This window comes from Brassica oleracea, chromosome C7 (assembly GCF_000695525.1).
Source record: "Brassica oleracea var. oleracea cultivar TO1000 chromosome C7, BOL, whole genome shotgun sequence".
Taxonomy (NCBI): Eukaryota; Viridiplantae; Streptophyta; class Magnoliopsida; order Brassicales; family Brassicaceae; genus Brassica; species Brassica oleracea.
In genome coordinates, this window is record NC_027754.1 from 32,767,826 (window position 1) to 32,783,489 (window position 15,664).

Consider the following 15,664-nt stretch of genomic DNA (forward strand, 5'->3'; position numbering starts at 1 on the left):
TAGAAGATGCTTACTTAGAGTCACAAAAGTGGATAGAGGTATGTAGTCTCCATAAATGTGCAGAGCAATGTGAAGAAATCGACGTAGCATTATTTTGTGAATAAAAAATGATACAATTTTGACATGAATATGAAAACGGATCAAAAGATAACCCTAACATAAGAATACAATCCAATTTCAGAACAACATACACATGAGATATCATTTCCTTAATTTGAAATCCAGAAAAACCTACATGAAAATTTCATCAAACACAACATGTTACAAAACACGTAAATGAAAATAATGAGAGGTTGTTAAATGTTGATTTTGAAAGGTTGAATTCCCACGCAAAACGCGGACAAACCACTAGTAAAATATAAATGAAAAAAAACAATGGTTAAGCATGGTACCTTGTCTTTCATCTTGCAGAAATGCTTAAACCAAAACCAAAGTCTTGCTCTAACCAAAGAAAACGCCAAACTAAAAATTAAAATTAACATAAAATGCAACAAATACAAGACTGCTGTTAAAAATTAAACATGGAAACTTCTTTATTTACAACTATACAATCGATGATATTGTCCATATATCGATCAAATCAACTTCTTCCAATGCAACATACAAAATTAATGCTTCCAAAATGCCCATCACATATTCAACACAAACTCCATCATTGTCCAACAACATACACATAACATATTCAACAATGTAAAAAATACAAAACACAATAACATATAAACAAAATTTCACACTCCAAAAATAAAATTTCATACAAAACTGTTTTATTCACATTCCTGCGCATAGCACGGACAAACCACTAATCTATAAATAGGAGAGTTTTTGCTCTTTCTTAAGACTATCCACCTCAGCATGTAGGTCCCACTCAGAAAAAATAATATAATAAAAAACTAACTGAATAATGAAAAATTAAATTATTTTGCTGCAATCATCGTCTCTTTTACATTAAACTATTCATCTTCCCCAACCTCTCCATCCCCCTCTCTTTACGATAAAAAATTCAAGCGAATAATCATAAAACAATGGGATCTCTATAAATAAGTGAGAGATTAGCTTTGAATCCAACTCTCATACACACAACTATCAACCTGTTGCTCACAATGCAACCTTTTACAATCTCGGCCTTGGTCGGTCTTCTCACGTGATTGTTCGTCGTCTCCTCCGTTTATGAGATTCATGAAACATCAAGAAGAATGGAGAGTTCATGGGCATCACCCTCCTGCTACTAGATGAAAAGGTGAGAACATGATAACCCTAGATTATCGCTCTATAACATTATCAACCCTTCCTCAACATAGTTAAAGTTTTACAAGTTTACTCCTCTCTTTGCGCATGATTTCATCATCCATGGATTCATTCCAGAAATTTTGTGCAGGACGTGTGAGAAATTTTGTAAGCCGCTGATGCAGTGGTTGGGACATGTGAATGTGTACTCTTATTGACTCGGTCCTGTCGATTTGGTAGCAGGGGTTGCAGAACGTCAATGGAGTTAATCCCATTTGTTGGTAAACATTTTTTTTGGGTTATTGTGGAATTATGATTACCAGTAAGTGTATTGACTTTTTCAGTGAATTAATTTTGGCATAAGGATGTACACATGGTCAAAATAGGATGTAGTTGATATATGTATGTTCATGATATACACCAAACACTTATAAAAAGTTGGTGCATGTTAAGAGATGATGTGTGGCTATAAGTTCTAGGGAGATGATGTTTTGTTTCTTTTATCTGGACTCTGTAATGTTGATCATAAGAGTTTGTTTTCACAATCCATATTGTATATTGTGAAAATGTTTCCACATTTGCTCTTATAATCGATCTCTTAGATTCAAATTTCCTATAGCTACAATCTTTAATGGATTTATTTTTGCTGTTGCTTTAGAGTGAGAAGAAGGCAAAGAGGCTAGAGGATGATTCAGTAAAACAAATGATCCCAACTTCTGCCACATGGTTTGGTAAACAACAGGACCTTCGTTTGAACTTGACATGTTTTGAATTTTCTCAATTTTGATGTATATGCTTCAGCTTTTCCCTAACCAATTTATCAACTCTCAGAATTGTTATTAAACTTTTCATGTATGTTAGTTATTTACAATTTGTGGTTGCCTTAAATTAATATGAAACTGTTTTTCTCGCTACAATAAAGTAAACACAAAATTAGATTTTGTTTGTTCTGTAGCTTCAAATACAAAAACATTTCTTCAGTGTGAGTCACCAGAGGCATACTCAAGCAACATAATTTTAAACTTGGATGCTATTAGGAAACTCATAGTTCGTTCCCTTTGTCTACAGATGTGTGCGAGTCAGCTAAACAATGCTCAGTCCCTCCATTTCAGTGTTCAATCACGCCAGGCCAGTCTCAAATTTAAGCATTGTTTGTGTGTTGCTTTTGGTACTGCTCAGTTTTCATTTTATCTTTGTTCTTTGTTGTCTTTTCTTCTCATTAGTAGATGTAGATAATATAACCTGTCAAATTCCTTTGTGACTATAGAAGTACAATACTTATGAGACTATGATCTAGAGAGAGGCTAGCGAATTTTTCGTGTGTGGGCAATCTATGGTAGAGCAATCTGGTATACCGAGCGCAAGGAAATATACTGCCAAAAACACGAGGACATCTACTCACTGCCGTCTAATTACCAAATCAGTATCCTTCTTCTTATGCATATACATTAAAATTATATCTATGTTTGTTTGGTCACTAATCACTATATGTAGGAATTAGGACTCTTCATTTCGTGATCCTTCATCAAATTATAGGGTATAAAATAGAAAAAAAAAAGCAGTAGAAGCATATACTTTGGAATACATGAGGTGTAGTTAGGTGATTATAAGAAAGAAAGGAATACAAGCTATGTAATGTATTTCGTGTTGTTGCTTGATGGCTTAATGTGGGTTAAGTAAAAAGAACAAGGATTTGAAAACACATAACAAATGAGGGAAAATGGAGAATCATGCTCCTCCTTCGTCGTTTTTTTTTTCCCTGATGTAAAAACCAAATGTTGTAACATCAAGAAATGCAGTTTCCAATCTTAGCAGTCGTAATATGCCTAAATTTATTTTGATAAGGACAAGAACAGAGCAAATGACAACAAATAAGCTAATCTACAACACAAACTACAACAAAAGAAACATTCAATAATAGTAGACTCAAAATCACACAATATGTTTGTCCGTGGGGAGTCGGATTTTCTTTTTTTTTTTACAAATTAATCCCACCTCAAAAAAGAAACACTGGTCAACGAGTGGTGATTTTAAAAGTGTCCTCGCGTAATTTACCAACGCTACCTACACCTTGCTGCTAATGCCCCACCTACAAGCAGAGGCGGACCCACAGAGTAAGATGGGGTGTCACTTGACACCCCTTAAATCGCTATAAATATTATTTTGGTTGAGAAAACAATGAAGAATTGGTAGTTCTGCTGGTAAAGTACTCCTCCTGACCCCCCCTTTAACGTGGTTCGAACCCCTCCTGCGACACCTTTGAATCATTTTTGTTTTTAAATACCAAGTTTGACCCATGTAAAATTAATTCCTGGGTACGCCATTGCCTACAAGCCTATGCATATGCTAATATCTGCAACACAACAAGGCAAGTCTAAGAACATTATTACAGAGATTGAGCAACAAGTAAATACACAAGCGCGGGGTATGACAAGAATTGGCTGCTAAATATCGGACGGAACTAAACACACCCACAGAAGTGAGTTCATTTTAACGCGTTCTTTTCTCCTTCCGCATTAACCTAATCCAAAGAACACCCCTAAGCCGTGTATTAAACGCGCCGGTTTAATCAAAACCGTAGAAAATAACAAAAAAAAATGGAACTTGACTATTTTTTCATGGCGAAGAAGACGACGAACACAGTACAATAGCATCAATAGTCCCACCTCGAAAAATCAAAACTTTCAGTTGAGCGATAGAGAAAGTTGGAACCTTTTGGTCCATTCTAATGGAAGAAGTGACCCGAATTGGAGACGAGCTCTCGGGCTATTTCTCTGGCTCGCAAGTGATAGAAGACAGAACGTGATCCGACGAGATGAGTCTCGGCTGCTACGATCCGATTCTCCCGTGGGTGGGTTTGGTTACTTGTTGCGTGATGGGGAAGTTGTTGTATAGAATGACGCCCCGCGAATCAGCTTGGTTCCCCAGTTGCTAAAGCTACTTAAAAAGAGTGCGAGAGCTTATCTATGGAGGCGCAAGTCTCGGCTGCTGCTACGGTGTTAGGCTTGTGATGAGAGTATAAGGTTCTTGGTTATTCTCTAGTTAGGGTTCAGATTAAGGTAGCTGCAAAACATGATGTTGTTGCTCAAGAAGAGACAAGTGTGGTTAAGCAACTAGTTACTTTGCTTTTGCTTGACCTCTTTGTGGATGATCTTAAGTCGAGTAAGCATAGTAGCTAGCCTTCATTCTCTTGTTCAGATAAACAAAGTTTAAAGATCCTATAAGTGTTCTAAGTTGAATGTATATAGTGGAAGGAGAGGAGGAATAATGAGAAGAAGTGGAAACATGAGCCTAAGGTCAACTGCCGTGAAGCTGCTTGCTAGAGGGAATGTAGCAAACAGTAGACGAAAACGGTTTTACTTTCTTTGGCCAAGATTGTGGAGAATGAAGTTGGAGAGTTCCAATAGAATTGTTTGAGATGACTCTAATGACACTTGAGATTACTGATTTGATCAGTTGGAGTCTACCTGCAAAGGAGAGAGACCGATGGGACCAAGCCAATAACCTACTTCGGATTCTGTCTATCAGTGGCTCATAGTCGAGCCTTGTCCAAGCCTTAGACGTTAGAGGAAGACCCAAATATCGAAATGGAAGAGACCATACTGTGAGCCCTCTGACCTCAGCATTTTGTTGCAGCAGGAGTTTATTTTGACCAGCAGAGTATATAGACGATTTAGCTGCATTAATATGTAATCCCGACATTCTTGCAAACTTCTCCATCACACTATGTACTCCATCAAGAGAGGAGACTTTTCCATCTGTGAAAACCAAGATATCGTCTGCAAAACTTAGATGCGTCAACCTCACTGTTTTACACATAGCGTGATACCCAAAGACTCCATCTGCAGCCCCCTTATTGAGTAATCTAGACAAAACATTGTTCAGAATCACATAGAGATAGGGTGATAAAGAGAAACCTTGTCTTATGCCTTTAGCACTGGTGAAGAACCCCTCTAACTCCCCATTTATAGCCACTGAGAAAGCAGCAGTGGACATACGTAGATGAAACCAATGAATGAATAGCTCCGGCAGTCTCATAGCTTGCAGAACATAAACAATGAACCCCCATTTCACATTGTCGAAAGCCTTAGATATATCAAACTTGACAGTAGATCGATCACTAGTAGAGATGAGATGATACCCCTTGACTAACTCATTAGCTAGACAAATGTTTTCCATCAGTAACCTCCCTTTTATGAAATCACACTGATTCGGTTCAATGACGGACGGCAAGATCATTTTCAGCCTGTTGGAAAGTAGCTTTGAGATCACTTTATATATCAAGTTGCAGCAAGCGATCGGTCTAAAGTCTTTCATTGTCTGTGCAGGAGTCTTCTTAGGAATCAGAGCTAGAATAGTGGAATTTACTCCTGTAGGTAGAAAGCCAAACTGAAAAAAAAGATTGTATCGCAACAACCAAATCTCTTCCTACTATGGGCAAGACTGCTACAAAAAACTCTTTCGTGTAACCATCCAGACCTGGAACTGTACCATTAGGTAGTGATAGCAAGGTTTTATGAATCTCTTCAGGTGTGAAAGCAGCAACAAGCATAGACGCCTATGTCGTAGAACACCTATAGCTGAGAAGTTCTTGCAGGTCCTCCATATCAGAAGTAGCTACACTATCTGGCTGGGACTGCACAAACCGCTGAAAATAGTTAATTGGTTCTCGTTTGGCAAAGGGATCAGTTAGAGTCTCCCCTTCCTCTGTGAGAAGAACATTGACATTATTCCTAGCCGCCCTTTCCTGACAAGCATTATGGTAGAATCGAGTGTTCTGGTCCCCTAGCGCCAGCCACTGGATTCGTGACTTCTGCCAAAACAGTTGCTCCTCTATGCGAGAAGATGATGCCAACGATCCGCTGCCTCAGATTCGGCTCTGAACGTCTCTGTGGTTGGGGCTGCCAGAACTTGTGATTGACAAGTACATAGGTCCTCAAACGCTTTCTTTGTTCGCAGAGGCAGGTCACCATAGCGAGTTCTATTGAGCTTCTGAATATCATGCTTGAGGGATTTCAACCTTTGATGGAATCTGCTTAAAGTTGAAAAGAACGCGTTAAAATGAACTCACTTCTGCGGGTGTGTTTAGTTCCGTCCGAGATTTAGCAGCCAATTCTTGTCACTACCCCGCGCTTGTGTATTTACTTGTTGCTCAATCTCTGTAATAATGTTCTTAGACTTGCCTTGTTGTGTTGCAGATATTAGCATATGCATAGGCTTGTAGGCAATGGCGTACCCAGGAAGACCCATGAATTAATTTTACATGGGTCAAACTTGGTATTTAAAAACAAAAATGATTCAAAGGTGATTTTTTACCAACTGGATCCAAATCCCTCTTATTCCACCATGTATACACTGAGCCCACATAAGGAAGATCCATCAAACTACACCCCACCACTATATCCTGAAAGTCTCGCATGCCAGCTTGATCCACCATATAGTCTCAAGGGTCCGCCTCTGCTTGTAGGTGGGGCATTAGCAGCAAAGTGTAGGTAGCGTTGGTAAATTACGCGAGGACACTTTTAAAATCACCACTCGTTGACCAGTGTTTCTTTTTTGAGGTGGATTGATTTGTAAAAAAAAAGAAAATCCGACTCCCCACGGACAAACATATTGTGTGATTTTGAGTCTACTGTTATTGAATGTTTCTTTTGTTGTAGTTTGTGTTGTAGATTAGCTTATTTGTTGTCATTTGCTCTGTTCTTGTCCTTATCAAAATAAATTTAGGCATATTACGACTGCTAAGATTGGAAACTGCATTTCTTGATGTTACAACATTTGGTTTTTACATCAGGGAAAAAAAAAACGACGAAGAAGGAGCATGGTAGAATCGAGTGTTCTGGTCCCCTAGCGCCAGCCACTGGATTCGTGACTTCTGCCAAAACAGTTGCTCCTCTATGCGAGAAGATGATGCGAACGATCCGCTGCCTCAGATTCGGCTCTGAACGTCTCTGTGGTTGGGTCTGCCAGAACTTGTGATTGACAAGTACATAGGTCCTCAAACGCTTTCTTTGTTCGCAGAGACAGGTCACCATAGCGAGTTCTATTGAGCTTCCGAATATCATGCTTGAGGGATTTCAACCTTTGATGGAATCTGCTTAAAGCTGTTCTAGAGTGAAATAGCGGACCAGTCTCAGCCCACTTATGAGCAACTAGCGGCATGAACTCCTCATTGCCTATTAGATAATTGAAGAACTTAAAAGGTTTCCTCGTGCTGGTCTGGTGCTCAGTTAAGGAAACCAGACAGCGCGCATGATCCGATACACCCCCAGCATCAAACTTCGCATAGGAACGAGGGAAAGCTTGCAGCCATTCCCCATTTACCAAGACACGATCAGGTTTTTTACCAACTGGATCCAAACCCCTCTTATTCCACCATGTATACACTGAGCCCACATAAGGAAGATCCATCAAACTACACCCCACCACTATATCCTGAAAGTCTCGCATGCCAGCTTGATCCACCATATAGTCTCAACATTGAGAATGTTCCTCGGAGGATAAGGTAACATTATAGTCTCCCAGCAGTATCCACGGAAGAGACAAGTGAGCATAGGCTACCCTCGTGCCTATGATTTCTTTTCATAATGATCGTCTCTCTGCTACAAAATTTGAAGCATAAATAGCCGAGCATATAAATTGCTCCCCTGTAGCTGGAATATGTACTTCACAAGTAATTATTTGTGCACTCTTGTGTAGAAGAGTAATCACCACATCTTCCTTCCAGCAAAACCATATCCTTCCAAGACGGTTGAACTCATAATTTGTAATACACTTCCACCCTGGAAGAGCGGATCTCATCACCCCGACATGATTCTCAAACTGCACTCGAGTTTCTATAAGACATCCAAAACTCAACTTTTCAGTTCTATAAGTATCTCTGCTTTTGTATTATTATTGCTTTTCAAAATGTTCAAAACTACATATATAGTTTTATATAGTCTTAACAATTTGCAAAATCAGTGTACAATTACAGGTTCACAGGTAAATAATGAATTAAACTTCATAAGTAGAATTGCAAAAATACAAACTTATCAATTATAAAATTGTTTTTCTCCGACAAAGCATTATCTTTTGTAATAGAGTATCTCAGATATTTCCAATATGTATGAAATTTTCTTATTTAAGGTATATTTGAATTGATGAATATCATCTTGATCACTACTTTACATATACTCTAATTAATGTCTTATAACTAGTAGGGAATAGTGGTGTATTGCCAACTTAAGTTTGTCCTAAACTCGTAAGCTTTTAATTCACCAAACACCCAACTTTGGGTTTTGTCTTCTTTTGGAAAATTAGTACTAAACCTCCTGCATTCAGATATAAAATATGAAAATAATCCTTTGTTAACTAGATAATTATTGTTGCTTTCTATAGCTCCTCTTTGTCTCTCGATATATAGTTATTAAAATACCTTTTTGGAAAGTTCTTCTGTTATTTTAATAGTTTGTTAATAATTAGCATATACCACATAACGCACAGATTTTTTTTTAACTAATAGCTCACAGATTGATCCACACAATAATACAAAACAATTAGATTACAAGTTTCAGATTAATCAATATTTTTTCTTGAAATATTTTATATGGGGAATTCCGTATACGTAGAAAAGTGTAAAGTTTCCTAATGTATTAAACCTATATCTATATTGTGTCCCTAATTAAGAAAATTAATGTCATTTTTAATATTTGGTTTAGTGAAGTACATTGATATCATTCAACAAGCTTTTGGAACTAACTAATTATAGGTATAATGTAAGTTTTGGATAAGGACTTTTTGCTTTTATAATGCAAGAGTGCATAACTGTTGCTTATGATTGAGGAACAAGCAATTGCTAATATTACAGGTCACTGCCCATTAACTTATTTTAATAATTACAGCAATTAATCACCTTTTCTGTTAGGGTCTTATGAAAAATTATCCATGGCATAATATATGTCTTATTATTAATTATCAGCTCATTTAGTTTTCTTTTTAATATATGCAGCCACCTTTCTGCATATAAAGTAAATTAATACCTAAGATGTTTCATGCATCTTTCATGATGTATACATAAATACGGCATTGTAAATGTATGGTCATTTCTTTTATAATTCTACAACGCTTTTTTGGTTGGCATTTGTGTTACCATTTTGTATTTTGTGTAGTAGCACATTTAAATACTGTTATTAATTACATTATAGCTTTTCATCTTTCTATTAACTGGAACCTTTACAAAGAATTAAAATCAGGCTTAAATTATTGCTCACTAGAATTATTAATCAACAATGGACGGAAAGAATGTATTTTAAACCTATGAAAAGTGGAGAAAGACAGAAATCAAGTGTCTAGGTTGCAGTTGTTTCTGTGGATTTAGAGAGTGTTACACTGTGCCAGCATCAATCATGTTTTGGAAAGAACTTACACTAAAGTTCTCATTTTTTTTGATAATAATGGCTTAAAAGAAACTTAAACAAAATAAAAATGTGGATGCGGTGATGAGTATTGTATAGATACACCAAGAAGAACATGACTGGTAAGAAACTGGACTAGTATATATGTAGAAACCAAAAACCTTACCGCGTGCAGACTTAGATTTACGTTTATGGTTTATGTATAGGGTATTGAATTTATTTTGGTGTAAACCATACTTTTCCGAAAGACTTATAGGTAAATCACTCAGGCTCATATATGTTACCATGGAATCGCATTTACGTCCACTCAACCCCAAATCCAATAACAGTAAGCCACTACACATCCATTTTATGTATGGGTAATACAACTTACAAGACAAACTTTTCTCTTTTAAAGTTTAAAGGGTACTTCTGAAAATAGTTCAAAGGAAAGGGTCATTTTGAAAAAAGATTGCTATATAACTCGTCCATCAACTACATCTCTTATAACCATCTCCTTTCCCACCAATAGTCACAACAAAAGCATAAGAAAATATGAAGATAATAAAGAGTTCGCCGCTTTTAGCTATGCTGATCGGCTTCATTATCATAGCAGCCGCAATCTCCACAATCTCCGTTGAGGGTCGTAAACATCACGTCAAGAGGATCAAACCCAAACACAGTCGTCATTCTAAAGATACCCCTACCGGCTCTCCTGCACCCGCCCCTTATCCGTCCACCCATGATGGTGTTTTCGACATCCTCTCCTTCGGTGCCAAGGGCGATGGGATCTCCGACGACTCAAAGGTACGCACAAAGATAATTCATATATTTCTAATACCAACGATTTAATTTCAAAGCAAGAGACATATTAGTCAGACGTTGCATTTGCGCTTGTGGGTTACTTTTGAAATCTTTAAAAATACTAAATATTTCAAAAATAAAAATGATTACTTGGGTATATGTACACTATTACATAAAATAAACTGTTTTTGTTAATTGTAAATATAAACAAAACATAAGCGGAAGGAGAATTGTTTAGCATTGTGTTTTCATTTTGCAAAAATATTTTATGAAATATGAAAATGTATTATATCCCCCAAAATAATTATAAAAGAAAAAGATATTCATCATCAAAACGCAAATGGAGAAATTGGGGTTCTACAATTAAGAGCTTACGTATTTTGGAGCTCAATAGTAACTTCAAAACTTCTTGTAGCGTTTTCACTTGTTAGTACACAATCTATTCGGTTTAATTTATTTGGTCGCAGGCTTCAAATGATTTATCAAAACTAAGGTAGATTTACATCCTTGTTACACTGCTATCTAAAAATATTTCTTTCTTTTACCTAAGCTTAAAATGTATCTAAAATACTTGTCGGACCAGATATTTAGATCTTTTTTTGGTTTTAGATATATGTATAGACATTTTCTTTATTGTTATGACATTTGTATCATTGGGGAGCTGCGCAGGCATTGATCGGAGCGTGGAAGGCGGCTTGTAGAGTAGCCGGAGGGAAGGTGGAGATTCCGGCAGGGAAAGAGTTTATGGTGAAGGCGGTGACGCTGCAAGGACCGTGCAAGGAGGAAACGGTGGTTCAAATAGAAGGAACCTTAGTAGCTCCTACTAAGATAGGGTCATGGCCTAAGTCAAGCTTGTTTCAATGGCTTAACTTCAAATGGGTCAGTCACGTCACCATCCAAGGCTCAGGGACTCTTGATGCTCGTGGCTATAACTGGTGGAACCTAGACAATTATCAAACTCAAGTACGTTTTTATTTTCAAGTATTTAAACAGCATACTAGATTATTTTTGGACTTAAAACCCGGATACGAGATTCAACCAAGAGATTCCAGCCTTTACTTTTAAATATGGTTAAGATTTTATGCCTTAAATAATTCAAGTTATTAAGTTTAATTTAAAGAAAATTATATTTAGTCGTCTTTATTGTTGTTTTTTTAATATTCGTTAAAATACCAAACCCGAACCGGAATTTCGGAATCGATTACAATCTTGAATTAGCGGATTTATGATTGTTTGTTTGCTTTTGTCTTCCTTTTCAGAAGAGAAATAAGTATATCCCACTAATGAAACCAACGGTGAGTATATATATATATAAGATTATTATTATTGTTATCAGACTAATTTGTCACTTTTTATATGATTAAACCGGCGCGTTTAATACACGGCTTAGGGGTGTTATTTGGATTAGGTTAATGCGGAAGGAGAAAAGAACGCATTAAAATGAACTCACTTCTGTGGGTGTGTTTAGTTCCGTCCGAGATTTAGCAGCCAATTCTTGTCACTACCCCGCGCTTGTGTATTTACTTGTTGCTCAATCTCTGTAATAATGTTCTTAGACTTGCCTTGTTGTGTTGCAGATATTAGCATATGCATAGGCTTGTAGGCAATGGCGTTCCCAGGAATTAATTTTACATGGATCAAACTTGGTATTTAAAAACAAAAATGATTCAAAGGTGTCGCAGGAGGGGTTCGAACCACGTTAAAGGGGGGGTCAGGAGGAGTACTTTACCAGCAGAACTACCAATTCTTCATTGTTTTCTCAACCAAAATAATATTTATAGCGATTTAAGGGGTGTCAAGTGACACCCCATCTTCCTCTGTGGGTCCGCCTCTGCTTGTAGGTGGGGCATTAGCAGCAAAGTGTAGGTAGCGTTGGTAAATTACGCGAGGACACTTTTAAAATCACCACTCGTTGACCAGTGTTTCTTTTTTGAGGTGGGATTAATTTGTAAAAAAAAAAAGAAAATCCGACTCCCCACGGACAAACATATTGTGTGATTTTGAGTCTACTGTTATTGAATGTTTCTTTTGTTGTAGTTTGTGTTGTAGATTAGCTTATTTGTTGTCATTTGCTCTGTTCTTGTCCTTATCAAAATAAATTTAGGCATATTACGACTGCTAAGATTGGAAACTGCATTTCTTGATGTTACAACATTTGGTTTTTACATCAGGGAAAAAAAAAACGACGAAGAAGGAGCATGGTAGAATCGAGTGTTCTGGTCCCCTAGCGCCAGCCACTGGATTCGTGACTTCTGCCAAAACAGTTGCTCCTCTATGCGAGAAGATGATGCGAACGATCCGCTGCCTCAGATTCGGCTCTGAACGTCTCTGTGGTTGGGTCTGCCAGAACTTGTGATTGACAAGTACATAGGTCCTCAAACGCTTTCTTTGTTCGCAGAGACAGGTCACCATAGCGAGTTCTATTGAGCTTCCGAATATCATGCTTGAGGGATTTCAACCTTTGATGGAATCTGCTTAAAGCTGTTCTAGAGTGAAATAGCGGACCAGTCTCAGCCCACTTATGAGCAACTAGCGGCATGAACTCCTCATTGCCTATTAGATAATTGAAGAACTTAAAAGGTTTCCTCGTGCTGGTCTGGTGCTCAGTTAAGGAAACCAGACAGCGCGCATGATCCGATACACCCCCAGCATCAAACTTCGCATAGGAACGAGGGAAAGCTTGCAGCCATTCCCCATTTACCAAGACACGATCAGGTTTTTTACCAACTGGATCCAAACCCCTCTTATTCCACCATGTATACACTGAGCCCACATAAGGAAGATCCATCAAACTACACCCCGCCACTATATCCTGAAAGTCTCGCATGCCAGCTTGATCCACCATATAGTCTCAACATTGAGAATGTTCCTCGGAGGATAAGGTAACATTATAGTCTCCCAGCAGTATCCACGGAAGAGACAAGTGAGCATAGGCTACCCTCGTGCCTATGATTTCTTTTCATAATGATCGTCTCTCTGCTACAAAATTTGAAGCATAAATAGCCGAGCATATAAATTGCTCCCCTGTAGCTGGAATATGTACTTCACAAGTAATTATTTGTGCACTCTTGTGTAGAAGAGTAATCACCACATCTTCCTTCCAGCAAAACCATATCCTTCCAAGACGGTTGAACTCATAATTTGTAATACACTTCCACCCTGGAAGAGCGGATCTCATCACCCCGACATGATTCTCAAACTGCACTCGAGTTTCTATAAGACATCCAAAACTCAACTTTTCAGTTCTATAAGTATCTCTGCTTTTGTATTATTATTGCTTTTCAAAATGTTCAAAACTACATATATAGTTTTATATAGTCTTAACAATTTGCAAAATCAGTGTACAATTACAGGTTCACAGGTAAATAATGAATTAAACTTCATAAGTAGAATTGCAAAAATACAAACTTATCAATTATAAAATTGTTTTTCTCCGACAAAGCATTATCTTTTGTAATAGAGTATCTCAGATATTTCCAATATGTATGAAATTTTCTTATTTAAGGTATATTTGAATTGATGAATATCATCTTGATCACTACTTTACATATACTCTAATTAATGTCTTATAACTAGTAGGGAATAGTGGTGTATTGCCAACTTAAGTTTGTCCTAAACTCGTAAGCTTTTAATTCACCAAACACCCAACTTTGGGTTTTGTCTTCTTTTGGAAAATTAGTACTAAACCTCCTGCATTCAGATATAAAATATGAAAATAATCCTTTGTTAACTAGATAATTATTGTTGCTTTCTATAGCTCCTCTTTGTCTCTCGATATATAGTTATTAAAATACCTTTTTGGAAAGTTCTTCTGTTATTTTAATAGTTTGTTAATAATTAGCATATACCACATAACGCACAGATTTTTTTTTAACTAATAGCTCACAGATTGATCCACACAATAATACAAAACAATTAGATTACAAGTTTCAGATTAATCAATATTTTTTCTTGAAATATTTTATATGGGGAATTCCGTATACGTAGAAAAGTGTAAAGTTTCCTAATGTATTAAACCTATATCTATATTGTGTCCCTAATTAAGAAAATTAATGTCATTTTTAATATTTGGTTTAGTGAAGTACATTGATATCATTCAACAAGCTTTTGGAACTAACTAATTATAGGTATAATGTAAGTTTTGGATAAGGACTTTTTGCTTTTATAATGCAAGAGTGCATAACTGTTGCTTATGATTGAGGAACAAGCAATTGCTAATATTACAGGTCACTGCCCATTAACTTATTTTAATAATTACAGCAATTAATCACCTTTTCTGTTAGGGTCTTATGAAAAATTATCCATGGCATAATATATGTCTTATTATTAATTATCAGCTCATTTAGTTTTCTTTTTAATATATGCAGCCACCTTTCTGCATATAAAGTAAATTAATACCTAAGATGTTTCATGCATCTTTCATGATGTATACATAAATACGGCATTGTAAATGTATGGTCATTTCTTTTATAATTCTACAACGCTTTTTTGGTTGGCATTTGTGTTACCATTTTGTATTTTGTGTAGTAGCACATTTAAATACTGTTATTAATTACATTATAGCTTTTCATCTTTCTATTAACTGGAACCTTTACAAAGAATTAAAATCAGGCTTAAATTATTGCTCACTAGAATTATTAATCAACAATGGACGGAAAGAATGTATTTTAAACCTATGAAAAGTGGAGAAAGACAGAAATCAAGTGTCTAGGTTGCAGTTGTTTCTGTGGATTTAGAGAGTGTTACACTGTGCCAGCATCAATCATGTTTTGGAAAGAACTTACACTAAAGTTCTCATTTTTTTTGATAATAATGGCTTAAAAGAAACTTAAACAAAATAAAAATGTGGATGCGGTGATGAGTATTGTATAGATACACCAAGAAGAACATGACTGGTAAGAAACTGGACTAGTATATATGTAGAAACCAAAAACCTTACCGCGTGCAGACTTAGATTTACGTTTATGGTTTATGTATAGGGTATTGAATTTATTTTGGTGTAAACCATACTTTTCCGAAAGACTTATAGGTAAATCACTCAGGCTCATATATGTTACCATGGAATCGCATTTACGTCCACTCAACCCCAAATCCAATAACAGTAAGCCACTACACATCCATTTTATGTATGGGTAATACAACTTACAAGACAAACTTTTCTCTTTTAAAGTTTAAAGGGTACTTCTGAAAATAGTTCAAAGGAAAGGGTCATTTTGAAAAAAGATTGCTATATAACTCGTCCATCAACTACATCTCTTATA

At 36.5% G+C, this 15,664-nt stretch overlaps 1 protein-coding gene and 1 long non-coding RNA gene across 2 annotated transcripts; both read left to right on the plus strand.

Moving 5' to 3' along the window:
• The first annotated feature begins 943 nt into the window (after positions 1–943).
• Positions 944–2,578, plus strand: LOC106305301. The gene is made up of 4 exons (XR_001262956.1): positions 944–1,237; positions 1,376–1,505; positions 1,883–1,955; positions 2,293–2,578. It is a non-coding gene; the product is annotated as an uncharacterized LOC106305301 (long non-coding RNA).
• A 7,548-nt stretch (positions 2,579–10,126) lies between these two features.
• LOC106303120 (polygalacturonase At1g48100-like) lies at positions 10,127–11,998 on the plus strand. Its single transcript, XM_013739470.1, has 4 exons — positions 10,127–10,406; positions 11,073–11,366; positions 11,663–11,698; positions 11,981–11,998. The coding sequence occupies exons 1-4, from the start codon at positions 10,155–10,157 to the stop codon at positions 11,996–11,998; spliced, it is 600 nt and encodes a 199-aa protein (XP_013594924.1). The 5' UTR covers positions 10,127–10,154.
• The last annotated feature ends 3,666 nt before the right edge of the window (positions 11,999–15,664 follow it).

Bases quoted from the DNA above. Each gene is read 5' to 3' on its own strand.
- LOC106303120 (XM_013739470.1), top strand. From the start codon at position 10,155: ATGAAGATAATAAAGAGTTCGCCGCTTTTAGCTATGCTGATCGGCTTC. The intron at 10,407-11,072 runs GTACGCACAAAG...GGAGCTGCGCAG, and splicing joins GGATCTCCGACGACTCAAAG to GCATTGATCGGAGCGTGGAA. The intron at 11,367-11,662 runs GTACGTTTTTAT...CTTCCTTTTCAG, and splicing joins TAGACAATTATCAAACTCAA to AAGAGAAATAAGTATATCCC.